Source organism: Moschus berezovskii, chromosome 12, assembly GCF_049115385.1.
Source record: "Moschus berezovskii isolate FMDL1 chromosome 12, NW_MosBer_1.0, whole genome shotgun sequence".
Classification (NCBI taxonomy): domain Eukaryota; kingdom Metazoa; phylum Chordata; class Mammalia; order Artiodactyla; family Moschidae; genus Moschus; species Moschus berezovskii.
In genome coordinates, this window is record NC_142471.1 from 67,424,817 (window position 1) to 67,450,855 (window position 26,039).

General features: G+C 51.0%; 1 protein-coding gene across 1 annotated transcript in view; it reads left to right on the plus strand.

Annotated features, from left to right (window-relative positions):
- PAX2 (paired box 2) overlaps positions 1-26,039 on the plus strand; it is an 80,872-nt gene that overhangs the window by 39,430 nt on the left and 15,403 nt on the right. Inside the window, exons 7-8 of the mRNA XM_055425921.2 lie at positions 19,177-19,352; positions 21,568-21,694. Of these exons, the coding sequence (XP_055281896.2) occupies positions 19,177-19,352; positions 21,568-21,694 (303 nt within the window). The remainder of the gene's footprint in view (positions 1-19,176; positions 19,353-21,567; positions 21,695-26,039) is intronic.

The window sequence follows — 26,039 nt, forward strand, 5'->3', positions numbered from 1 at the left end:
GCCATGCATTGGGCAGGCACACAGTTTTCTGGGTAGTGCGTACAGGCAGAGAGATGATCAAATGTGAGCAGGTACACAATTGTGTCCCTGTCACCTGCGCCAGGGGGTGGGGAGAGTCCTGAGCCAGGCCTGGGTGTGCTCAGGCTGCCTGGTTTTGAGACACAGATGTGCATGTAGAGTTTTGCCCAAAGGCCCATGTCAGCATTACCCTGTTGGCAAAAGGATGGTCTGTCCTGGTCCTGCCTCCAGGAGGGCCCGGGCCCCACCACAAGGGAGACTGCGGCTGGGGACCCTCACAGAGGAGCCTGGTCTCCCAGTCTCTGGATTTACCTCTGGTCTTCGACCTGCCTGCCTTTCTCGATCTCTCAGTGTCTGTCTGTCTCTTATTTGCTCTAGTCGAGGTATACACTGATCCTGCCCACATTAGAGGAGGTGGAGGTTTGCATCTGGTCTGGACTTTAAGAGGTATGGGGGCCAGAGGGAACCTGGTGCGGGGGCCAGGGGAGAGAGCTGGGGAGGCGGTTAGAGACTCTTCAGTGAGTGGGTTCCTAAGGGTCAGAGGGCAGGCCAGGAGGAGGTAGCCCAGGCTTCCACTGGAAACCAAAGGCTAACAGAGTCTCTGGGCCTGGCTCACTTCCTCCTTGGGCCCTGCTGGATTGGGGGTCTGAGGCCCTGGTGGCCTGGAGGGTCAGGCCCTCAGTGGATGGGGGCACTTTTTCCAGCCCTTGGAAAAACAAAGAGCAGATCAGGTAGTAAAACAAAAGCAAAGGAGACCTGGAAGCACCTGACAGCCCTAATTCATCACGGCCCAAGTTTTTTCCTGTGTTCCCATTATATTTGTTTGTAAAAGTGGAAATCAATTTTGAAGGTAATTTTCTGGAAAGAATGGAAGGGAGGTGGGAGGGCCGGATAAGGCAGAGATGGTAAAAGGAAAAATTTAGGCCAGGCACAGCCCAGGGGCAGCTCTTGGCAAGGTGAAAGAAAATTGCATATTCAATCTCCATCCATGAATCTCCCTCACTGCTGCCCGCCTCCTGCTTGAAAACAATGAAGGCTTTTTCCCAACGCTGGGCAGGGCCTCGGTATCAGCCTCACTTTAACTTCAGGGTCATTAATTCCCTGATTATTGAAGGAGAAGAGAGGGTTGCAGCATCGTCAGTTCCAAAGGCACACCCCCCCATGTGATCAGGGCCTGGGTGGGGTGGGGTTGGGGGGGTAAGCCAGGGTGAGGTGAGGTGTTGTTTCAGAAGAACACAGGGGTGGGAGGGAGGAAGTGGGGAACCAACTGGACTGGGGGGGCAGGAAGCCAGGAGGAGGGGAGAAGAAGGCATTCATTACTGCATACCTCTGTTGTGTTGTTATTGCAAATTAAAAGTAGCATGTTCCACTCCGCAGCTATCTTTGGGGAGGGAGGGGCACTGAGGGAGGTGGGGGATCTTATCATTGCTTCTTCAGCAGACCAGCCATGGTGTCACTGTGTGAGGTGACATTTGAATTTACAATTCCGCTGAGAAAAGCCATTAATTCACAAATTAACATTTCTCCCTCTCCCTCTCTCTTTAACACTCTCTCCCTCTCTCACATGGATGTGCAAGCAATTGAAAAGACAAAGGAAATAGCCTTAAGGAAGAGACTTTACTGCTAGTCTGTCTGTGCTGAGATTGCTCCCCCTGCTTCCAGATAGATAAACCAATTACCTGAGCCGCTCTGCTCCTGGCCGCCCGCGATCACCTCCTTTTGTAGGCTGCCTCCATGGCTGGATTACCCTCGGTGTATCTCATTAATGTAAACCAGGCATGCCCTGGTCACCCGGCTCCCTTCCCCGCTGTCTTTCTGGAGGGGCAGTGGGAGGAGTGCTGGTGTCAGTAAAGGCAGGCAAGGAGGACCCCAGGAGAGAGGAGAGACTGCCCCTGGCCAGCTGCCAGGCTCTGGTTCTTTGGGTGTCCATGGCCTGGACCTGCAGTCCTGTTGAGGGGGTCAGCAGGTGAGTTCTCCGTGGCAGGTTTGCATGGGTGGACATTCAGAGGCAGAGGCAGGAGCCAATTCTCTGGGGCCCACAGGGCCGGTTCTCTCTGACCTTTTGGTCCAGAGGCTGGGGGCTGGCGAAAGCAGAGAGGGATCTGAGCGTTCCCTTCATGAAAAGATCTTAGGGATGTTTTGCTGAGTCCGCAGAGTGGGAGGGCCCAGAAGGCAAGGTGAGGTTGCACTATGTTGGGTAAACAAAAGGAGGTTGCACTGATTCCTTGACCTAAACTCGGTACTTGGGCACAGTTATGTCTTTTTGCCACGAAACCCTTAAAATCACAGCCAAACCCAGCCATCCAGCTCCTTCTTAGAGAAGACCCACCCGGGAGCATGGACCCAGGGGTTCTGGGCTCTCAGACCTCTGAAGTGAGCTTACATCATGGGCTGGGCGTGGCGGAGCCTTTTTTGTTTTTCCTGTCCTCCAGGCCCCGACCAGGCACTGCAGGAAGACAGTAGATTGGCAGAGGGAAGTCAAGCAGAGCTTGAGTTTCTGTAAGGAAAATGCTTCCGTGGATCATTGCTGGAATGATAGGATTTCACACACACTGCCTACTACCTAGCACAGGTCACAGACTCTGACCCCCCAGGAGCCAGGTCCTCTGAAAGTTCAGAAACCAGATCTCCATAGAGGGACTCATCCGTCCAGACAGGTACCTGACCTTACCTTGCGTGAACAAAGCTCAGCCTATGTTCATTTTCCAACAAATATTCAAAACCTGGCTGCTGTCCATCCAGCCCAAGATCGAATTAAGGTTCAAAGGTCAGCATTCACTAAGACACACACGCCCCCCAAAAAATCCACTTCTGAACACACATTCATTGTTATGATTATATCTTCCTAGTAACCTGGGAAATTAGACTGTTCATACCTGAGGGGGGAATTTTTCTATCTTAGTTGGATCGCATATTTTAGCTAAACTCTCAGGGTAATGTTGGCTACAAGCCTGTTGAACGCCAACCAGGTCATTATACAGAGGTAGGTTTAAAGGTTTTTATTAAGACCTTTGCCTTGGGCCCTGTGTACACCTAACGTACCTTTTTCAGTAGGTAGGAACCAGGGTTTAGCCATGACTGTGTGTAGCTGACGTGGGTGCATGAATTTGTACATAAATACCTGCGATTATACCAGCGAATGCAGCTGAGTCACTAACCACCTTAGTTTCCCAGCCAGTTCACGCTGCTGTGGGTGAAGAGTTACATTTGGTTGTTTGAGGAAGTATGTTAAGGTTTAGCACAAAACATGTATTTTTTTTTTTTTTGGTAAAGTGCCAAAAAAGTCAGAATGGATGGGTCGACCCCACTCCCCAGGAGAGAATGCACAGACTCTCATTGGAGGGGCTGGGTGCGACGCTCCACCACTGGAAACTGGGGTGGCAGGAGCGCAGTACAGCCGCTGGGCAGAGGCCTCGGGTCCTCCCACCCCCACGTCTGTGTATGCACACCCACCTTGTCAGAATGTCCTCACCCCCTTGTCTTCACTTGGCGACTCCCTTCAAGCCCTGCAGGTCGGCATTGTCCTCATTCCCCCATGGGCAGGGGCACCAAGCAAGAATTCCGCTGCCTCAGCTCTGCCCTTCTCCCTCAGGCGGGGCCATGGAGGGAAGAGCTGGGTGCTGAGGCTGCTCCTCAGGCCCTTCCTCAGGAAGGCTCACCTCCTCCAGGCACCATTTCCTCTGCAGGCCCATGGGCAGATGAGAAGGGCAAGGTCCTAGAGGATCCCTCAGAAAAAGGGTCAGGGAGAAGGCAGCCTGGGAGACCCAGCCCTGCTGCCTGCAAGAGGAATGGGTCCCAGTAAACGCCCAGCCATGGGTGTCTGCACCAGAGGGGCGCTGGTGCCCAGGGAAGCCTCCCCCTCATCTCCACCCTGCCATCACTTGCCTTCCTTAGGGCCCTGGTGGCCAGTAGGGGTCTCCAGGACCCTCCCCATTCTGCCAGGAGGGTTGGGGGAGGGCTGAGAGACTGATCACGAGCCTCAGAGCAGAGTTGCTGCAGAGCCAGTAATTCAAACCATCCTGACCCTTCGGTGAACCCAAACCTGCTGACCTTGACAGCCCCAGACAAGGGAGGCCTCACAGACCTCAACCTGTGTGGAAGCCTCGCCTTCTCTCCCTCCCTTCCTTGGAGCCCAGGGCCCAGACTTCAGGTGGCTCCTCATTTGGCCATCCCAGCGAAATGTCAGCATCCCTCCCTCCCCTGGGGTGCCCGCCCGCTTGCCTCAAAGCACCCTTTGTGCTCATCTCCACTGGAGACAGGCGTGTGGGCATCTCACAGGGTCTCTCTGGGGCTAGGCTGAGGCTTTCTCCTTCAGACAGAACTTTTATACCATGCGTGCCTGTCCTCCTCCTGCCCAGACTTCAGCTTTTTCAGGAGCACTAGCCATACTGTGTGTGTGTGTGTGTGTGTGTGTGTGGTCCGGGTGCACATAGGGGCAGAGATAAAATGTGATCGAGACAGAGCAGACAAGGGGAGGAAAGAAAAGCTGGAGGAAAGTAGCCCCAGGAACCTGCATTAAAGTAAATGCAGTTTATGAAGTTTATGCTTTCCTCCTGGGGAGAGCTGGAGTCTGTCCAACAGCCTCTCCAAGCCTGCCAGACAGCTCCCGAAGCAGAAAGTGCAGGCTGGAGTGCAAGCAAGCCAGTGACAGAGGGCAAGATGCACGGACTCTCTTTCTTCCTCTCTCTCTCTGACTCTCACAGATCCCTCTCAGCCCCAGCAGACGGCAGAGCCTGCGATGAGGGATGTAGATAAGTGTTTGGTGGGAGGGTCCCCAGGAGCTTCCCTGCCGTCTTACTTCCCCACCCCCATCTCCATCACTTGTGCAGTGTGGACCACTGGGGCAACCAGCTTATGGAAGCAGCTCTGGGAGAGGGGCAGTGTGGGTGATATTGAGGTCCTGGGAAGAAAAGGGACCAAAAAGTGGTCTCCCAGAAACCTGCCTGTATTTCTGATCCTGGTGATCCATTTTTCTTTGGCAACTTGGTCTAGACTAATGCAGTACCTCGCAGCTACTGAAGACAGCTCTGAAGGAGAAACTTAAGAATCTCTTAAGGAGAAACCATCAGAGACAGGATTTTTTCTGGGAATTCAAAGGAAATAAATGGTTGACCAGGTAGGCTATGGGAGTGCTCAGAGGGACTTACAAGCAAGGTGGCGTCACTTTCTAGACTCTTCATCATGCGCACAAGCACGTGGGTTCATGTGTGTGTTCACTAATAATGTGTAAGTAGGCCAGAATCCTTAACTTTAGAAGAAAGGGGAGTGCGAGGAAAAATGACTGGAAAGGGAAATATATAGCAAAGGCCTTAGCTCTGGCTGGGAAGAGGTGGAGGGGACAGAGGGCAACCTCCAGTCTCTTGTCCCTGTGCTTCCTTGACATGCCGGGGCTGAGAATGGGCAAGGGGAGAAGCCTACCCCCTACACACAGCTCTTCCTGGGAGCTCCATGTCCTTACTCAAGTTCTTCCAGGAGCTGGGACAGAGAAAGACAACAGAGACGGAGTCATCTGAAGGCAGGAAGTCAAGGAGGAAGGGATACAAAGGAAGGGGAAGGGTGGCTAGAAATCGCTGATTGAGGAGGGTGGCTTTTGCCCTTTCTCTCCTCTTTTCTCCCCTTCTCCCTTCCTTCCCATCCTCATCCCTCCCCTCTTGCCTCCACACATCTTTATTGGTTCCGGTAATAGCGTTGATTTGCATGTCAGGCAAAGCCTTGCTACACACACAAAAAGAAAACCCCAGCCGTGGCGGTGTGGCAGTGTCAGCTCTCGTTGTTGTTCGACAGTGTAAAATTAAATTAATAAAGCCCCCAACACAGGAAAACATAACAGGAAATTAATGGCCTTTACTGTCGCTCTGATGCAGTCATTTGCAACCCTGCTTTCCGCACCAAAGACTTCATAAATGCAAGCAGTTTCTCTAAACAAGCATACTTAGAGCGGCCTGGTATGTAATTTTTCGCCTTGCTTGTGTCCTTTGAGCTAACAAAGCCCCCTTCCCTTCTGGCTCCAGAGACGATTCTAACTGAGTCTGGCCTGAGAGCTCGAACAGGACCAAAGGAAGCCTCAGGTCCCACCCAGACAGAACCCCAGCCAGCCCTGCTTCCCCGCCAGTGGCCAGTGAGCCCAGAGCCCCAGCCTCTGCCCGCCGGCCAGCAGGAAGGCACAGTGCATACTCTTGGCCAGGAAAGTTGATCTCTGGGGAATTCACCCAAGTCCACCCAAAACTCACCCCTCCTCTCCCTCTCTGCAGCTGTTCTCTCTCCCACTACCTGTTTACTCCCCTTCCCCCACCTGTCCCTGCTCACCCTCCTGCTTCTTCATTGGAGGTCACATACACCATGCTGGCAGTGTGTTGGCAGTGGGAGCCTGTGCACTTCTTTTCTGCAAACTGGGGGCTAACTTATTCAAAACAGGGAAAGTAACTGTACAGGTATCATTCTCTGAGGTTCTAGGTCTCCTCTGTATATTCCCCTTCTCCCTAAATGATCATTCAGTCCATCCCTCTGTCCTCAGGCATATTTCCCATAAACAGTTTCAGAGAACTGAAAGTCTGTGGGATACTGAGAAAGCTTTCAGTGACCTCTTTGGGGATCTCTGTGGGCGGAAGTTCCCACTGTGTTGGGATGTATAAGAGAAGCAAATAACCAAGATGTGTACCTCACAGCACTCACAGTCTTTGGAGAGGCAAGGTTTGCCTAGATCAGACGATAAGCTGTTAATTCAATTCTGAGCCACGCGGCTGAGCGTTCAGTAGGAATCCAGGCAAGTGGCTAGAAGAGCAGGCAGGAAATGGAACTTGAAGCTAGAAATGGCTGAAATATGGAGAGGCTGTCCCTAGGGCTCTCTCCCCCATGGAGGGAGGCCAGTGGCTGGGCTGAGAGTGGTGACAGGGAGGAGTCAGTTTCCTAAAGGTCGTCTGGTCTTATCTGCCATGCACATAAAACTCCGCAACAGCAGTTCTTCCTGACAGGTCACGGCCCCTGCCTGGACACAGGACCCAGATGGACAGTTGTCACTGGTAGCAACACAGCCTTTGTACTGAGTCAGTGTGGTGGTAAGGGGAGAGCATGGGACTTGGGATCTCGATGTCTGGATGCGGGCTTCATCTTTGCTCCTTACTTGCTCTGGGACCTTTGGCTGATTATATATTCTCTCTGCATCTGTTTCCTCATCTTTAAAACAGATAAGAACACTTACCACACAGAATGGAGGCCAAGATCTCCATGCGACAGTCCTTCTCTCTCCCCCTCCTCCCTCCTTTCCATTCATTCCATCTGCTTTAACGAGCATCTGAAAAGACACTGGGCTGAGCCCTGGGTGGATTTCAGTTTCTCACATGGTGTAGTCCCTGCGCTTAAGGGAGGTCTTTCACCATCCTGGTTACCCATCTCTGAATTCATTCTTGACTGTTAAAGTCCCTCTTAAATGAACACTGAACTCTAGAGACAGTCTAGCCAAAGCCAAGTACAGTAGAACCCTTGCCATTGTCCATCTGGAGAGTCTACATCCATAATGTAGCCTAAGATTACATTCGATTTTTTAGCAGCCGTGTCAGACTGAAGCTCATATTGAGTTTGTGGTCAACTAAAACCTCGAGATCTTTTTCACATCAATTGCTATCAAGCCAGGTCTACCCCATTCTGGACTTGTGTAATTGATTTTTTAAAAACCTAAACATAGGGCATTCCATTTATCCCTGTTGAATTTCATCTTGTTGGTTTGGGCTCTTAATTTCACCTGAATAAGATCTTAAGGATGTCTTCTATGTCATCATCCAAGTAGCTTTTTTTAAAAAGTTATCTTCCTTTAAAATAAAGGAGAGCCACAAGGCACACCAGTAAAGCTGTCCCTCCTGGCAGCTTTAGGAACTATTGAGCCCAACAACCATCAGCCATTTTTTGCTGTTCTTCATCTTGTTCATAAAGTTAGATTCTCTGTGAAATGTTAACATTTGCTATATCTGCAGTGTTTTCTCAATCAGTTAAAAAAATCCAATATAAGTTGATGAGCAGATTGAATGTCTGCTGTGGATAAAGCATAACAGGACTGACTTGACAAAGGTAAACAGGAAGGATGCTGTCCTTGACCTCAAGAACCTTCTAGTCTAGTAGGGAGATAGATAGATAGATGGATAGTGCACACCATTATACAAGCAGATTGTGATAGATCTGTGATCAAAGTATAAAGTGCTAATGATAAATGTCAAGAAAGAGGGGGTCAGTTGCTTCCCACCGGCGCAATGGAGGAAGTCTTGGTGGGGCTGGCATTTGACCTAAATAATGATAACTAGTTAGGGTGCTACAACCTACTGTTGGTGAAGGCATGCAGTCTCCATGGCATCACTCTTTTCTAATGCCCACAATTAACTGCACGATATGCTGTGTGTGCTGTGCTAAGTCGCTTCAGTCCTGTCTGACTCTGTGAGACCCTGTGGACCATAGCCCACCAGGCTCCTCTGTCCATGGGATTCTCCAGGCAAGAATACTGGGAGTGGGTTGCCATGCCCTCCTCCAGGGAACTTCCCAACCCAGGGATTGAACCCGTGACTCTTTCGTCTCGTGCATTGGTAGGAAGGTTATTTACCACTAGTGCCACCTGGGAAGCCCCTGCATGATAATTTCTTCTAAAGATTTCCAGACCCTAATAGTAAATGTATTAGAGTGTTGGTTGCATAAGCTTACCTGTCCCCCTTTTTCACTTGGCATTGCCTTGCCCTTTCATTGTGACTGCTCAAGGATTATCAACAAAAAATTTAGGATCCTGTCCACCTTATCCCACTACCCTGCCCTACCTGAGGTCCTGATATTTGAGTTATTTGAGCCTGGGAGAGGTAACTCAGTTGAAATGGTTAAGGTTACCCACCTGGCCCCCGCCTGACTGGGCGTCTCCTACTGGTCTCATTTTGAGGATTCTTTTCTTTGATGGAGAAGACAAAATCAAGCCAGGGATTGAGAAGTTCTGCCTTCTCTTTCATTTCTCTCAGTATTACCTCCTTTCCTAAGCACTGAGCCTAAGCCTGCCTTCCTTTTTGTTCTTTCTCCAAACATGGTTGCCAAGGCCCTTTTTGTTGTTTCAGTTTGTTCTGAGCTTTTGTCTTCCTGACAGGCTCCTGCTACTCTCAAATCTATTCCTGGTTATGGTCCCCTCCTCCCTCCTGTCCTTTATAGGAAGAAAAAAAATAACTTTTCTGATACTAAGTGTAATATGTGCTCATTATAAAAATATTCAGAAGATACAGTAATTGTTTTAAAAAAATTACCCATAATTGCGTCACCAAGAGATCACAACTGTTAGAATTTTGGCATATTCTTTACAGTCTTTTTGTCTCCTGTGTGTATATAATTCTTTATATTATGTATAGTTATATATATTACATATATATGTATAATTTTTATCAAAATTGGAATGATACTGTATATATAGCTTGCATCTCACTTTTTTCACATTATATAGGACCATTTTCACATATCATTAAATATTCTTTGAAAACATGTTTTTTTTAATGGTTGCATAATCTTCCACTGTTCTGTATACATGTCCTTTTAAAATCTAGGGTCATCATATTTTAAAACTTATTCATGTGCAGCAACAATGATTTCCCTTAAATGCCCTCTCTTTCCACCCCTCCCCCATTCCCACTCTCTTTACTTTGTCAGGTTGATTATTTGAGCTTGTAGCAGTGGAATTTCATTTTTAGAGCATCCTGTCCTCATGGAATTATATTCCCCTCTAGAATCTCTTGCTGTGGGCTCACACAGCCATTCTTTCCCTCAACGCATAGCAGTTTGCTTTCCTCAAGTCAGATTCTGCCCAAGTCCTCTTCTTTTGCTACTGTCAACTCTAGACATGGTTGCTTTCTTCCCAGATCCCTAGTGCTTCCCTTTTATCAGTTTCCTCTTTCTTGATCACAATTAAGCAGCCTGGAATACTGGAAAAGGGCATAAGGCTGAGAGCTTTAGTTCCTATCCTAAGGATAACCAGCTGTGTGACATGGGAAAATTACTCAACCTTTCTGAGCCTCTTTTTTTTCTTTTTTTAAATCTATAAGAAGTCATCAGATTAAATTATCTCCATGATACTTTCTAGCTATAAAATGTGATAACTCTCAATTCAGAGCAGCAAAGTCCTATGCTGCTGCTTTTTCCTTCTAAACGTAAATGGTAAGGCAAGTAAAGACTGAATCAGTCTTTGCTTTGGGAATTCTGTACTACAAAGCAGCCAACATTCTTTTATCAGCTACTATGTGTCAGGCTCTGGGCTAGATATACAAAAATGAGAAAGATGGGACCCTGGCTTTAAAATAGTCACAGTTTAGTGAAGAAAACAAACATTAAAAAAAAAAAAAAAACTTCAGTACATATGGATTCTAAATTTGACTCTGACACTTAGTGTCCGGAACGAGTGCTTTAGAGCAAGTTACCTAACCTCACTAGCTCTCAGCTTCTCCAGGTTATAAGCTCAACTACCAGAGGTATGTCGCCTGGGTTGCCTCTGCCTCCTCCTTCACTAGTTAGCTGTGTAACCTTAGGAAAGTTCCTGAACCTCTGCACTTCCATTTCCTTACCTACAAAATGGAGATAATAATAGAAGCTTCCTGCTTAAGTTCTGGTGAAAATGAAATGAGTTAATATATGTAAACTTCTTAGATGAGTGCCCAATATATAGTAAGCACTTAATGTTAGCTGCTGTTATTGTAAAGATTAAATCATTGGATTATGTTAGGCTTAGTGTCTGGTACCATAATAGGAATTGGATCGATTTTAGTTATTATTATTTCTACAATAGAGGTTTGGATAGATGTTTGTTGGAACACAGAGAACAGAGAAGTGAATCCTGCTGAGGTAGGAGTTGGCAACCCTCTGGTGTTCATCTGAGGAAACAGTCTAGAAAAGCTTGAGAGACTTGGCCAAGGACATATAGCAGGTGAGGGACAAAACTAGAATTTCAGCCCAGGAGATGTTACTCCTAGTCCAGTATTATGTTAGGACCACAAACGTAGTTTGTGTCCCCAGAGACACGTGGGTGTCAGTTGGCACAGTAAGACTGAGGTCAGGCAGGCAGGTAGCCACCCCCTGTCTTCCACCCTAACCTGAACACATGGAGTGTTGAAAAGCAGAGCTTGGTCACAACTAGCAGGTTTTCCAGGGCTGGAAGGCTGGGCAGAATCTGGTGTTGCTCAGAGCCAAAGATTCAGGCCAGGTTTCCAAGGGCTTCTTTATGCTCTCCTCTTGAACTTGGCTTGGGGTGCCTGGCCAGGGCAGTCCCACGGATTGTCTAGTATTCACATAAGGACTAGAGGCCATGGTTCCGGAATGTCATCCCACCTCCCTGGACAGTGTTTATTTACATCACCGCCTTCTCCCCCGGCCCTTGCAGCCCCTTCCCAGCATGTGGCGCCCCGCTCTCCTGCTTTCTCCTTCCTTTCTGGTCTCCTGCCCTTCTCTCCTCACCCCCTCATCCCCTTCCTTTTCCTTCCTCCTTCCCACTCGCCTCTCCATTCTCTGAATCCTTGCTCTGCTCCCAGTCTGGAGAGCAGCCTGGTTCCTCAGCATCTCTGACTTCTCTCCCAGCCTTCCATCAGAGAGGAGGCCAGGGTGGCAGCCCAGACCTCTGGTTCTGGCCGCCGTGGGGGTGGGGCCGGGGCTGCACAGGCGGGCTGCCCAGAATGACAAGCGGGGATATTGATCGCGTTCTGAACTCAGCCCAGCCAATAGAAGGTAATTAATGACTCCATTTGCCTCAGTACCGAGGAGAACAATTGAGTTTGAAACTGCAACAACTGGCGGCTGGGGAGACTGGGGGTGGCCTGGGGGTGAACCCCGCAGAGAAAGAAGGTGGTGTGAGAGGAGCGAAGGCAGAGGGAGGGGGGTCGAGGCCCCCAATCAGATGGGCTGCAGCAAAGAGCCCCCACCTGGACCCAGTACCCCCGATCGCTGCTGCTCCCCAAAGCCCCTGGAGGCCCAGGTCCGCCACTTGGTGTCCCCACTCCCTCCACACTTTGCTCTTTTCTTCCTGTATCACTTTTCCGGGTCGTTTTTAGCCTACAGGTGAAGTAAGGCTTACCTTCCCTGAGCTTGCTTCTTGTTAGCTGTGTGATCACGCACATGTTTTTTACTCTCCTTCAGCTTATTTCTCCGTTTGTAACATTGGACTAATGGTATGTCTTCTGCAAGTGTTCTGTGGGGGATTAGGGATAATGCGTGGAAAGCACCTGGAGCCTGCCTCATACAGAGTTAGTGCTCAGCAAGTGGCTGCGATGATGATCTTTGACAAGGAAAGCAAATCTGATAGAGTGGAGAGAGCCTTAGAGTCAGACGTTCCTGAGTTCAAATCCAGTCTTTGGCTATTTTCTAGTTGGGAGATGTTGAACAAATAATTTTTGCCTCTCATCTGAAAAAATGAGAATAGTGATAGTAAATAACTCATAAAATTGAATGGATTAATGAGTGTATATGGAAGCCCTGATGTTGTCAGTTTTCCTATAGATGGGTAGACGTGTATTTGGGTTAATTTGAAATTAATATAGTTCTTTGCTATACTTTAAAAGAGTTCCTCTCAAATGCCTGATTCCTACTTCCTGGGGTTCAGTGGACAGCCCCTGTTCATTCCACATTGACTTTGATGAACCTTCGTGCTTTCTGACCAAGGAAATGGCATAATTTTATTCTATTACCATCACCCCCACACACATTGGGAATTCAGGTATAGTTTCAACACAAAAGAAAGACAGAATTCTTGTGTCTTGTCCCTTGTCTCGAGCCCTCATCCCTAATATGTGATGATCAGTGCCTTCCCTCCTCCCTAAGATTCTGAGACCTCACTGGCCAGCCCTATTCATGGTTGGCCAGCCAGAGGGATCTGGCCTGGGATCAGAGAGGCGGGAGGTAGAGCTGTGCTCCCAGGCAGTCCAGGAATGAATGGGGAGTGACAAGGCTAAGTGAATGAGGAGATAACACCTTTTTGTTGAGGAGTAAAAGTCATTTTTATTAATGATTCTCGAAGTGGTATGTGCTTCTTGTACAAAGCCTGGATCATATGGAAAAACTTAGATGAGAAGGAAAGCATTTGCTCATGATCAGGGAGTAATCACTCTTAGCCTGTGGGTGGCTCTCCTGGTCAAGGTGATCTTTGGTTTTACAATTCTCTTCTTTTGCATGGAGTTCAGGGCCCCACTGCTGGAGCCCTGCTTGTGGGCTGAGCTGGCAGATACTGCTACTCGTTGCTGCTCAGGCCACAACTGTCCACAGGGACTTTCTGTGTGCCAGGCTCCCTGGTAGAGTCTGGTAGATATGCCCTTGATCTAGCCATTTACCCTCGTTTAACCTGCACTTCAGTTACTTTGAACCTTAGTTTCCTCACCAGTAAAAAGTGAAAGTTGCTCAGTCGTGTCCAACTCTTTGTGACCCCATGGACCCCATGGAGTAGTCCACCAGGCTCCTCCTTCCATGGAATTCTCCAGGCAAGAATGCTGGAGTGGATAGATGTTCCCTTCTCCAGAGGATCTTCCAAACCCAGGTCTCCCACGTTGCAGGCGGATTCTCTACCATCTGAGCCACCAGTATAAAGGGGATTATAATCCCCAGCTATCTTAGAGAGAAGTTAGGAAGCCCAAATAACATAAGGTCTACAAAAGCTTTCTGCTAACTGCTAGGCAAATATGAAGCAGTCAGAGAAGACAATACAAGCCTTTGTTCCCTTTGAAAGAATAATCTACGTCAAAGTTTTAACTCAGCAGTTTGTTTAATTAATTTATTTATACGCTGCCTCATTCTGGAAAGGACTTACAGGAGCTCACTCTCCTTCAGATATGCTATGGCTCATGCCAGAGTGGACAAGGCACCTGGAATGGGCTCCAGTTCTGAGAGTCCTGCTGCCTAGTAGTGTGACCTTGGACTGGTCACCTCCCCTCCCCCACCTTACCGCCCACCCTGCTGGTTTTTATTACCTTAAAATGAGGAGTTTGGACCAAGTATCCCCTCATCATTCTTCGTACAGTCTGGGCTCAGCAGCTCATAGGTGTAGGGAGGGTGCAAATCAGGAAAGGGTGGGATGCTGGGAGGGACACAGCGTCCTGGATGGGGTCAGGGGCCCCTCAGCTGGGTCCCCTGGGTTTGGAACCCGGGCAGCAGAATGAAATGATGTGGAGGGCTGGTTCTGGGTTCAAACAGACCTGAATTCAAATCCCAGCTTTATCAGCTGCATGGCCTTGGATAAGCCACTTAACCTCTCTGCCTCGGTTTCCTCTTTTAAAAATGTTTTTATTTTTGGTTGTGCTGGGTCTTCGTTGCTGCTGCTTGCAGGCTTTCTCTGATTGTGGTGTGTGGGCTTCTCATTGAGGTGGCTTCTCTTGTTGCTGAGCACCGACTCTAGAGTGCAGGCTCGGTAGTTGTGGCTCATAGGCTTAGTCTCCCTGTGGCAAGTGGCATCTTCCTGGACCAGGAATCGAACTTGTGTCCTCTGCATTGGCAGATGGATTCTTAACCACTGGACTACCAGAGAAGTCCCATCTTTATCTTTAAAAGAGGTATCACAGCATTTACCTTGCAGGTTATTGGGAGGAGGGTTAAATGGAACAAGCTCTCAGTGCTGTGAGCTGCTAATGGATGGTGGCTGAGCAGGGACGGCAGAACAGGGCTGAACCCTCCACATACTAAGATCAACAAGTGCGGGGTGTCCCCTCGGGGGAGTGGGCAAGGTTACTAAACGTTCGGCAACCACATTTTCCAACCTCAATCTGAAAGTGGGGCCTGAGAGTGGGAAGGGATATTGGAAATCAGAATTGCTCCAGAAAGCCCAGGACATGTGGCATCATACTCCCGCCCTCCTCTTGGAGCCCTGACAAGGCTTGGGCTGGTTTTCCCATCAAGATGAAGGCTGAGGGCCCACTGTGTCATTTAGGGAAGGACTTCCTTGGAACCAGAAATGAGCAGGTAGACCCACTTTATCCCATACCTTGTGACCAGAGCCGTGGTGTGGGGAGTCCAGCGTAAGGGCCGTCTCTGGGCCCTGTTCTCAAGAAGCCTCTGCCAGCTGCCTTAGATGGCACCTGCAGCTCCAAGGTCAAGTTTCACTCTTAACTGGGGACATGCTGTGCTCTGTTTCTTGGACGGAAGTACTGTAGGTGGGCAGGAAGGTGTTGGTGTGAGTGGGAAGGGCCTCCATGGACCAGAGGTGATGCTATTGGAAGTTAACAAGCAGTGAAGTGAGTGAAGAATGTGTGTGAGTCTATGCAGGGGCCTGTTGTGGGCTTCCCACATCCTCTGACACCTGGGGCTGCGTGGGACTTGCCTGACAAGTGACTGGATGTCCTGGGATGCCAAGTCAGCCAGGTGGCTGGTCCAGAGACCTTCTGCCAGGGATCTGGCTTTGAATGCTACCCAGGAGAGCCTCATTCATTCATTGAGTACCAACTCTGCGCCCAGCGCCGTGCCTGGCACTGAAGCTATAGAGATGCACTAATCATGGTTCCTGCCCATGGGGAGCTCCCAGCCTGGCTTCGTGGCGAGGTGGATGCTCTCTAATTACTTTCCTTCTTGCTCACTCTTCAGTCCAGATCAAGACTTGCTTCTGCCTCTTCCTCCATGTTCGCCCCAGAGAGCTCTCCAGTGCCTGGGCCCAGCCGTGTCTCCTAGCCCAGCCCCACCCCTCCCCCAATGCCACCTCTGAGACTCCACCCTTGGGAAGGCCCACCCGGGCCCTCTTTCTCCGTGTCCTGAGGATGCACCCTGATGGTGGGAGGCGCTGGCAACAACTTTGTGTTCTCTTCCTTTTCAATTCTCTTCTTCCATGGTCTCTATCCATCCTCTACTCTCTTCTTCTTTCTTCCTCTGCCCTCTACCCTCCAGCCCCACACCCACCCAGGTCCTGGCCTGTGCTCCTCATCTGGATCCCCAGGCTTCCAGGAAAGCAGAGCCAGCCGGGCTCATTCCTATGGCAAGTGGGCAGATGCCCTCAGCACAGCCTGTGCTTCTCTAGGCATCTGCTGCAGGAAGCTTCTTCCCTTTCTTCCTCTCTTTCTTTCTGCCCTGATTCTCTGCCTCTGGCTTTCCTCCTTCACTGAGCTTCCTCCTCCTTGGACCTCTGAGTCCAGGCCTCCTTGCCTGCCTCCCTTCCCCACCCTTCCTCCTGCCTTCGCTCCAGCCTCCCTTCTCTAGCCGAGGGAAGGGTACCACCCTGGTCTCTGGGGAGAGCCTGTGAGAGCCTGTGGGCCCACTGGCTGATCCGGGTGGCACTGCCTCCCTGTCCCCCACCAGTAATGCCGCTGTCCTCTCCCTGCCCCTGCAACTCTCCACCCTGTTCCCCACAACTTTCTTTGTGCTCCTCCGCCATTCATCACGACTGCTGCCTTTCCCACTTCCTATCACCTTCCCTCTCCTTTGGGGGGTTTCCTCAAGCCTTTGTCAGCCTTATGCCTCCATCACCCTGGTTTGCTTTTCTGCCCTTCTGGCACCTTCTGTCTCTTCCCTACCCCACCCCCTTTCCCTCCCCCCTTCTCCCCGTTCCCAGTCTCCCCGCCACCTCTTCCAGGAGCAGCCTTCCTTTCACCTTTCTTTCCTCCCTCCCCTTTCCGTGGCTGCCTCTGTAACCTGTCTTATCACCAGGGCCTCAGTATACGAAAAAAAATAAATAAATAAAAAGGTCAGTGAGTGGAGGGAGCAGCAATAACCCCTAAAACAGTACTATCAGTGGAACATGATTGATCAATTGAATTCCATAGCGGCTGAAAAATGTGGGATTAAGTAGTGTATTATACGCACAATGAGTTGAGGCATGATGTTCATTTCAAGTTCATTTCGCCGGCCTCTGCCACCAGATCAGGCAATCAATAGGGGCAGCAGATATCATATATCACCTCTCTGCGGGCTGGGGAGAGAGCGCCATAATCTCTCGCAAATTTAGAGTGACAGATTTGTCAAGATCTGAAGGGCCCCTGAATAAATGAAGGAAAAGAGACTCCTCCAGCCAGTGACCTAAGGACAAAGCTTCAGTTCAGCCCCTACACACACACACACACACACACACACACATGGGCTGAGCCAAGCCACACACAGGCATATACACAAGTCTACACAGAGGCATAGTATGAGTCTCACTGCACATAGCACACACCTGTGCACGTAACATGTGATGCTGTGTTCACAGACAAATGCACTTGACTCCCCAGGACCCATTGGTGACACTGGAGTAACCACACACAAAGACACTCACTGTCTCCCTCTGCCCTGATGGAAAGGCTTCCCCAAAAGGCAGGACTCCAGCAACAGAGGATTAGACACAATGAAACATGCAAATATTAATAGCTCCAAGGGATGGCCTTAGGATGATGGCATGTCCTTGAAAGAGAAGCAGGCGCAGGAGAAACAGGGATGTGGGCTCACGCTCCCTGTGCAGTCACACCCGTACACACTCCTTTTCAGAAAGGTTCTTGTGCTGTCACTTAAACATACCCAGACACTTATCTGGATGTGTATATGTGCACAAATGCATGCATACACACAGAAGATACACAAAGGGGGAAAATAAATACGTCACCACCTAACTCAGACAGAGAGAAGCACACACTCCCTCTCAGACAGAAAATCATTCCAGAGGCTTACACAGAAAAAACACAACAACAAGTTTTTTGGCCTTAGGAGCATAGGGAACATAGAAATATCATTCATGCTGTCCCTGTGTCTGTCTGTCCACCTCAGACATCATCCTGGTCTCCATTTCTCTCTCTTTCACACACACACACACACACACACACACACACAACACACAACACACTTTCTTTGCTTTCCCACCCCCTCCAGGATGGAGTGAAGACAGGAAGTCCCATTAGGAAAGCAGATCCCCTTGCTCCATCTGGGAAACCAGCAAGAGACGATGGCTGCAGGTTGAGGTTAATCAATATGTAATATTTTCTATGGTCTCCTGAATGATATTGTATGGTGTTACTGTATATAATGCAATATTGATTATATCATATCATATAATCACCTATAAACTGATATATATAACAATCCCAGAGGAACACCCTGGGTTCTCCAGCATGACTGGCCCCAGGCCCAAGACTCCCCAGCTGGTTTCGGGCTGAGGGAAGCAAAGGAGTGGCCAAGCAGTGACTGCAAGGACCCAGCTTTGGGCCCGGGGAGTGGCAGAGCAGGGGTTCGGGGAATGTGGGCAGAGCAGGTGCTTGGCCCACTGTGCACTCTGAAGACCCCCGCGGGTCAGATGGAGAGGGCAAGGCCAGGGAGGCAGGGGTAGCCGAGTGGTGGGAGGCCCAGGGAAGGCAGCACACAGATGGGACCACCTGCAGCCCCAGGGAGTGGGCGCAGGTCCTGGTCTGTGCAGGTCTGTGGCACTGTCCTGGTATTTCAGACCTGGGGTGGGTCTCAGCTCCCTGTGGAGATGGCAGGAGGACCCAAGTGGCCAAGGAGCAGGCCTCTGGTGGAGTTTAGCCAGAGTTCAGGTCAAGGACAGAAGCTGAGAGGGGGTTGCCTCAGAGCACAGCAGCATCTGCGAGGACCCTGGCTTCAGTCCCTGCCCGAGTCACATTTCCTGGCTCCCGTGTCACCTGCCTTCCTCCTGCTCTGGTCTCAGGCCTGGCCCAACATAAGGAGAGCGCCTCTGCTGGGCCCTGGGTCCCTCCTCCCTCGGTGGTGAAGTTAATTACTTCACCCAGTCTCCGTGTTACACTCAGCCTCAGAGATTTGATGATTTTCCACCCTTGGAGTCAGTGGAACTGAAATTCATCTCAGAGCCAAGTTCAATTCTCCACAGGCTCAGTAATGCTGGCCTGAGACACCCAGCTCCTCCCCCCAGGCTGACCCGGGGCTGAGGGACAGGAGGGGTTCAGGGGAGGCATGTCCTGAGGAGACGGTGCCCAAGAGCCCCTCTGGCTCCCCAACCTCCACCTAGTCCTTCCCACCCCCACCCCCTGCTGTGACAACTTCCCTTTGTCTTCCCAGGTCGTTGAGGGGTGCTGGCTCCCTCAGTCAGGACTCTGACGCATGGCCAGCCCCTGGGTCAGCCCCTCAAAACTGGGCGTAGGTTTCCTAGAAGGGGTCCAGAGCCCCGGGGACCCAGCCAAGTGCCCACCCCCTTTGCCCACTGCTTTGCTCTGTGCCTCTGCTCACCTGCGCTCATGCCCTGAGTGTCCCTGTGTCCTCCAGATGTGTCCGAGGGCTCGGTCCCCAATGGAGACTCCCAGAGTGGCGTGGACAGTTTGCGGAAGCACTTGCGGGCCGACACCTTTACCCAGCAGCAGCTGGAAGCTTTGGATCGGGTCTTTGAGCGTCCTTCCTACCCTGACGTCTTCCAGGCATCAGAGCACATCAAATCAGAGCAGGTGAGGAAGGAGCTCTCTGCTTGGAGAAGGGAGAGGGGCTGGGCAGAGCAAGGCTTCTGGAGGACACACATACAGGTTAGCCAGTTGCACACCCAGCATCACATGTGCTGCCTGAAGGTGTGCTGTGTGTGTGCGCCCTGTAAGCACCCTCACAGGAGGACATTACGACAAAGCTGAGAAAATCATCATGGTATGTGGCAGTTAGAAATGGTGAGTTCCGGGTGCAAGTATGGCCGTAGACGAGTCTTACCCCCTTTCAGTTTCAGCCTCATCCTCAGTTTCTGTCTAGAGAATGAAGGGCTTGAACAGAAGACCTGACAGGTCACTTCCAGCCCTGCCATCCTGTGCTCCTGGCATTGGGTACTCAGGAACACCCCTTGCCTAAATGCCCCCAGAATCCTACAGAAAGTCTAAGGAAGCCTGGATGCTCTTCTTGCCCCAGGAGGTGTCAGGAAGAGAGCCCAGTGCCTGCCTCCTGCTCCCTCACCCGGCTATCCATCGTGACCCCAGGCAGGCTGACAGCCCACCCCTCAGACCCAGTACTTCCCACAGATGCAGAACAACCCAGAACACCCCAGCACAATACACAGAACACATCTCCTAACTCCTGACATTCACACGTGTGCATGTGTTCACAGACGATCCACCACCCACCTGCTCCCTCCCCACCCCTTCTCCCCACAGCCCATCAGCCAGACCACCAACTCAGCACCCCTCCATGCCCACCTTCACCCAGAAGACAGGATAGCCCCCCGGCCCCCGCCGCATGTGCATGCTCCGGCATGGGAGCACACACACATTCTCCCCACACTACCACCCAGGCCAGGCCCGCAGTGAGCACAACACAGCCTGCCGTGTTTGCACACTCAGCACACACCTGCACGCAATGCACAAGCACGGCCGCACAGGCTCTGCACAGCACAGTTCTACTCGGGACTCCAACAGCTCTCAGCCATTCGCCTTTCTCCCCGCCCGTCCTTTTATCCCATAAGCTGTTTGTCTTCATAAAACAAAAATCAAAAGTCTTTTTAAGGTGCCCTGAGCTATAAACCAACAAAGGAGGAGCTGGCCGAGGCGGGCGGCTTGGTGCACCCTCCCCGAGTCCCCGGCTGTATTACAATGAATAACCTTTATTTACTTTCATTAGACTATTAAACACCAGCACAGTCATTTTTCCCCCTGAAACTCGGAGCAGGGCCCATAAAGCAAATCCGAAGCCTAATTGAGTTCATTTTAATTTCTCTCCGATCACAGCGAATTACTCTGGTGATAAATCAGGGGGCAGCTTCACCCCCAGTAGAAGGCCTAATTTGCAGCTAATTACAAAACTGATTTCTACAGGAAGATCAATACGAGAAGGAATTGGAAATGACGAGGCAATCCTGTCCAGCCAAGGAGGGGAGGGGTCCTCTGGGGGGGGCCAGGAAGTGGAAGAGAAAAAAACAGACCCGAAAGCGCAGAAAATCAGTTTTAATTTAACGTAATATTAATCAGAGCAACTTTTCCTGCTTTGTGCGGGCTCCTGGTCGGCCCAGCTCTGGGGTCTGGCTTGGCGGTGGCTGCAATAAAAAGGCAATTACCGGAGTGTTTCAGGCAGGACACCCTTTCAGAGTCAATGACTGGCCCCCTCCCACCCTTCTGTTAGCCATGTGGACTCTCCCCCTCCCCAATTTCATACCCCAGTGCACAGGCAGAGAGCGAGGGGCCCGTGAGGCTGTCTTTGTTTGTTTTTTAAAAAGGGGCGCCAGCACCCGATCAGTGGCCCAGCAGTGCCAGGCTGGAGGCCCCACTAGGCCCTTCCCCCCAGCTCCTGCCTCTGCCATCGCATCAGGGTTCATCTCTCCTCCCTGAGACTCCCTACCCCGGGGCACCTGAAAACTCCCTTGGCCTCTTCCCAGGGGGTTTCCCATGGCTACCCCTTGCCCTTGGGGGCTTCTTAAGCAGGAGAGGCTACAGAGAGGTCGAGGGTGTGTGGATACCCACCAAGAATGGACGGGCTCCCCCTCAACTTCCCAGAGTCAGGTCTGCCTCCCCCCACACACAACTCTGCATCATCCCTTGAGCCCACCCCTCCCACCCTCCCCGCCCTCTGCCTGGCCAGCTCCTTCCACCCCATCTGGGAGGGCTCCCCGTCCCTCCTCCCCATCTGCACACCGAGGCCTCTCTCCGCATGTGTGCGTCAATAGCGAGCTGTCTCTTTTCTCTCTCCTCCCAGGGGAATGAGTACTCCCTCCCAGCCCTGACCCCTGGGCTTGATGAAGTCAAGTCGAGTCTATCTGCATCCACCAACCCCGAGCTGGGCAGCAACGTGTCAGGCTCACAGACATACCCTGTTGTGACCGGTAAGGGGGCTTCCAGGAGGGTGGGGAAACTGCTTTCAGTGGAGGCGCCTCAGCCTATGCCATCTGGGGCCTAGTGTGACAAGTGGGCTCCCTGCCATGATCTCTGTAGAAAGAGCGAGTCTCCAAAAGTCAGGGCACTTCCTCAACAGATGTGTACGGATGTGGGAGAAAGCACCATGGGCAGGGTCTCTGTGTGCTGCAGCCTGGAAAGGTCAAAGCCAGGAGGGGTTAGAGCTGGTTCTTTCTGCCCATCCTTTTGCCTCTTTCTGTGCCTTTTTTTCTTGCCTCTACCAAGGTGGTGAGAATTATGAGCCTCTCGCTAGGATGTACATGGGAGAAGGAGAGTAAATAAGCCAGGCCAGCAAGAATGGAGCCTGAGTGCCCATTCAATGTTGAGCCTCCACACTCCCGTGTCCCCCAGTCCCCTGGAGGACCTGTGTCCCTCTCCTCTGGGTGGCCCGGGAGTGCCAAAACTGTGGCTTTAGGCTTCAGGGCATGGTATCCGGTTCTGTGGTAATAGATAAGCTCAATTATTTCAGCCCTTCTCCAGCTTCTCAGAGACATCACTGAAACCAAGGCTTGATTTCAAGGCCAGACAGGGTCCCGACCCTCGATGCAGAGGGCGGGGCACCTAATCCAGGTGGACGAAGGGCAGCAGAGGCAGCTAGAGGGGAAGAAGGCCGAGGTGCGGCGCAGTGGAGGGTCCAGCTGATGACACTCCTGGCCTCTGAGCTGCGGGCTGGCACTGCAGAAAAGGGTTTCCGGGCCAGGAAAGTGCCCAAGTGGGAGAGACACACATCGAGGTGTTATTAAAATTCACCTAATTATTCTGGAGACAGTAAAGCCAATGTGCCGTTTGTTCCTTGGGAGAATGATTGAGAAGGGTCTCGGTGGGGATTGGGAGATGCTGAGGCATTACCTGCCGAGCAAGGCAAGCGGAGGTGGCCTGGGGACCTGGCAGCCCACCTGCAAGCAGCCAGCAGCAGAGACAGGGAGCAGGCTTGGCCCCACTGGAGGACAGGTTCCAACTTGGAGCTGTTTTGAACATGGCTCAGGGCTACAAGCGGCCACCATCCTCCACCTGGGGAGTTTGGGAGAGCCCTGTTGTTTGCTTTTCCATATTCTCCCTAAAGGATGTTCTAGTCCCACTGTTTCTGGCCTGGACAGAGTTGAGCTTTTAGGCTAGGCAGACAGTGTTTGAGTTCTGGACAAGCTTTTGGGAGTGACAACCAAAAGCTCGGTCAGGACACAGCACAGGACCCACTGGCCCTCAGCAGGAGACAGTCCATCGCCCAGTACAGAAGCTCCCTGAGCTGTGGGCATTCCAACCCAAGGAAGAGCGATGGCCTAGGATGGGTCACGTTTCTTCTGATCTGCTGAGAGTTTCAGTCGTCACTTCCCAAAGGTGGCCCACCCCAAGGCAGCAGCAAATCAGAGCCCAGGAGACTTCTCTACCCCCAGCTATGCTTCCCTGGGCCCAGGGCCACCATCCAGAAGGTAGAGGCTTCCTGGAATGGAGAGAAGTATCTCTGGGGCAGGGTTCTTACAGCAGGAGAACTCAGGCTGGTGCAGAAAAGTGCCTCCACCTTGAGCATCCCCCCACCCGCCTCCCCCCCATGGCCCTGGAACGGTCCCAGCTCAGCCTGGGAACATCTCCGGCTGATCCATCTGGATCCAAGTGTGAGAAAAGTTCATTTCAGACCCAGCTTGACATTCCCAGGTGGCAAGTTAGCACTAACATCTCAATCTGTATGCGACATTTCAATCAAGCGAGGAGTAACAAAAGCAGAACCATTAACATTCGGAGCTGTTCACCAGTGGTAATGACGGGGAAACTCGCTCAGAAACTGGAAATTACCAAAAAGAGAGAAGTGGTGGAGATGTGGGGGAGGGGCGTTGGGAGGGAGTAAAGGGGCAGGGAATGATTTTTCTACACTTAGGCCAAGATCCAGGGTTTGGATTAATGGTGCCATTACCCAAGAAAGGGCTACAGATTATACTCATTCTTAAAATGTTTTGCTGGCAATTAAACGTCTGCAGTTATTGATCTTTGTTGATTTTATGTCCTCCTAATTTGCATAATCTATTAAAGATGAATGATTCATGATGTGTTTATTATGGGGACAAACAGAATTTGCTGGAGGTACTGTCAAGGTGAGAAACAGGGCAGTGCCCAGAGGTTTCCTGGACCATCTCAGGAGTTGGGTCCAGCAAGTTGGCCTTCAGGCCAGGAGTTTGTGGGTAGCAGTGAGCAGTGATGTAAAGAGAGCAGACATCAGAGAGGTGGATTTTGGGTGAGTTTTTCTAGAAAGATGTTGGTATCTAGAACTGGTTTCCAAGCACAGCTCGGATACAGGAATGGCTTTTGGTGTATTTGAAAAAATCCCCCTCTACGATTCTTTATGATTTTATTTGGTTGGAGAGTATGAAGGGCTTTGGTGGGGGAGGAAAGGGCTGGAGATTTCCAGCAGGTGATTCTGGCCAGGTGTGTGCTCCAGGTGAGAGAGGGCATCCTGTGGCCACAGTCTGGCTTGAATGTGCTCAGGTGTTTGAGGAGCCCTCTTCACCTCCCATATCCTAAACTAAACCCCCAGCTCATCTTCCTCCCAGGGGACAGGCTGCTGAGGCTGTAAACCTCTGCAAGTGAGTCCTAAGGAAACAGCTCAGGAAGCCCTAGCCCAACCCGACGAGCCGACCTTATTGATATTCCTGCCACCTCCTGGCACCAGAGGCTGATTTCAAACTTCACCAGCCACTTGATGCAGCTGTTCCACAAGGTCAGGACTGAGAAGAGAGAGGAACCTGGACTATTGTTTGGAGGGGAGAGTGGAGTCCAGTGGGCCAGGACACAGCTAATCACATTGCAAGCAAGGGTGGCTGCTGGAGGCTGGGGCTTGGCCCGAATGCCTCCCCTCCCTACCTTCCATCATGGAACCAGAGAGGGAGACGGATTTTTCTGGGTAGTGTTTGCAAGTTCTGCCGAGATTTTAATTTCACTGCATCACAACTCAGCAAGCTGCCAAGTCAAGCTGGTTATTTAAATTTATCACCCACTTTCCCTTCCGCCGCTGGGCCACTCCAGCTCAGCAGCATCTCTTCTCTCCAGCCCACTGCTCTAGGCTGCTGGTCTGGAACAGAGCCGAGTCTCTCCTAAGTGATAAGGAAAAGGGGGCCAACTGGATGAGAGAGTGGGTGGGGGGCACTCTAGCCCCAGGCTCCCTCAGGTTGCCTGGCTGTGGCAACCTTCTCCCTTCTTACCCTTTCAAAGGACCTCAGAGCGGGGCTGCCATCAACCCCTCAGTGGTCCCAGGGGCCTTGGAGTCAGGGCCTTTTCAGTGAGGACTCTGGTTCTGACTGTGTGCTGATGCCTCTAAGTCTCCCATCACTGGTAGAAAAGAGCCTCTCTTTCCCATGACCTCCTCACTGTGACTCCTCTTGTCGTGTGCCTGGCCAGGTCTGCAGCTGCAGAAGAGTGTGAAGGGACCTTGGCAGTGATGTTGATCTGCGAGAGTAAGATGAATACTAGTTTCAGGATTCCCAAAGTCACTTGGAGATGCTTCTGAGCATTTAGAGAGTCCCTTTGCCTGGTGAAGATCCACCCTGATAATGAGAGCAGGTTCCCTGCCCGGGAGCCCCAGTGGAGCAAGGTGGTGTGGGAGGAAGTCAGGGCTTGTACAGCGGTTCTCCATGTTCAGTCTAGAACCCGAGGGATATACTGGGCCCCAGAGCTGCTGCACTGAGTGAGTGGGCTTCACAGCCTCTGGTGAGGCTCACTGCTGAGCACTCGGGAGTTTTATGCAAGTGAAGTTCTCCCCACCCTCTTTTAAGTCCCAGGCGGTAACAGATGAATGAGATCGATGTCCAGAAAGGGAAGATTCTATGTGCTTCTGCTGCAGCATCATTAGCCAGCAGGCTAAACTCACCAAAACACAGCTGGATAAATAACAATGAGAATTGCTAATACACAACCAAACCTCACCCTCTGGTATCAGAAACAGAGGGAGATTCAAACCCAGAGCAATGTGTGAGAGGCCACACTGGAGGCAGACCCTAACTGGGGGAGGCTGGGGTTATAACACACCAGACAGAAAACATGATCTTGGGCCCCAGAGAAGCAGCAACTAGAACTGAGTATTCCCCTGAATAAAGTCAGGAACAAAGCAGGACAACACTGTCTATGAAAGGGAAACCACAAAATCATCCCCAGGGTCCACGGAAACAAGTGAGGGCAAAATAATGTCTCTATGAGAAGTGGAGACCCCAAGCCTAACCCTGAGTCCAAATTTACACCATGGGGATGTGGCAGGAACTCCCAGCTAAGAACTTACATACAAATTTGTCCAGA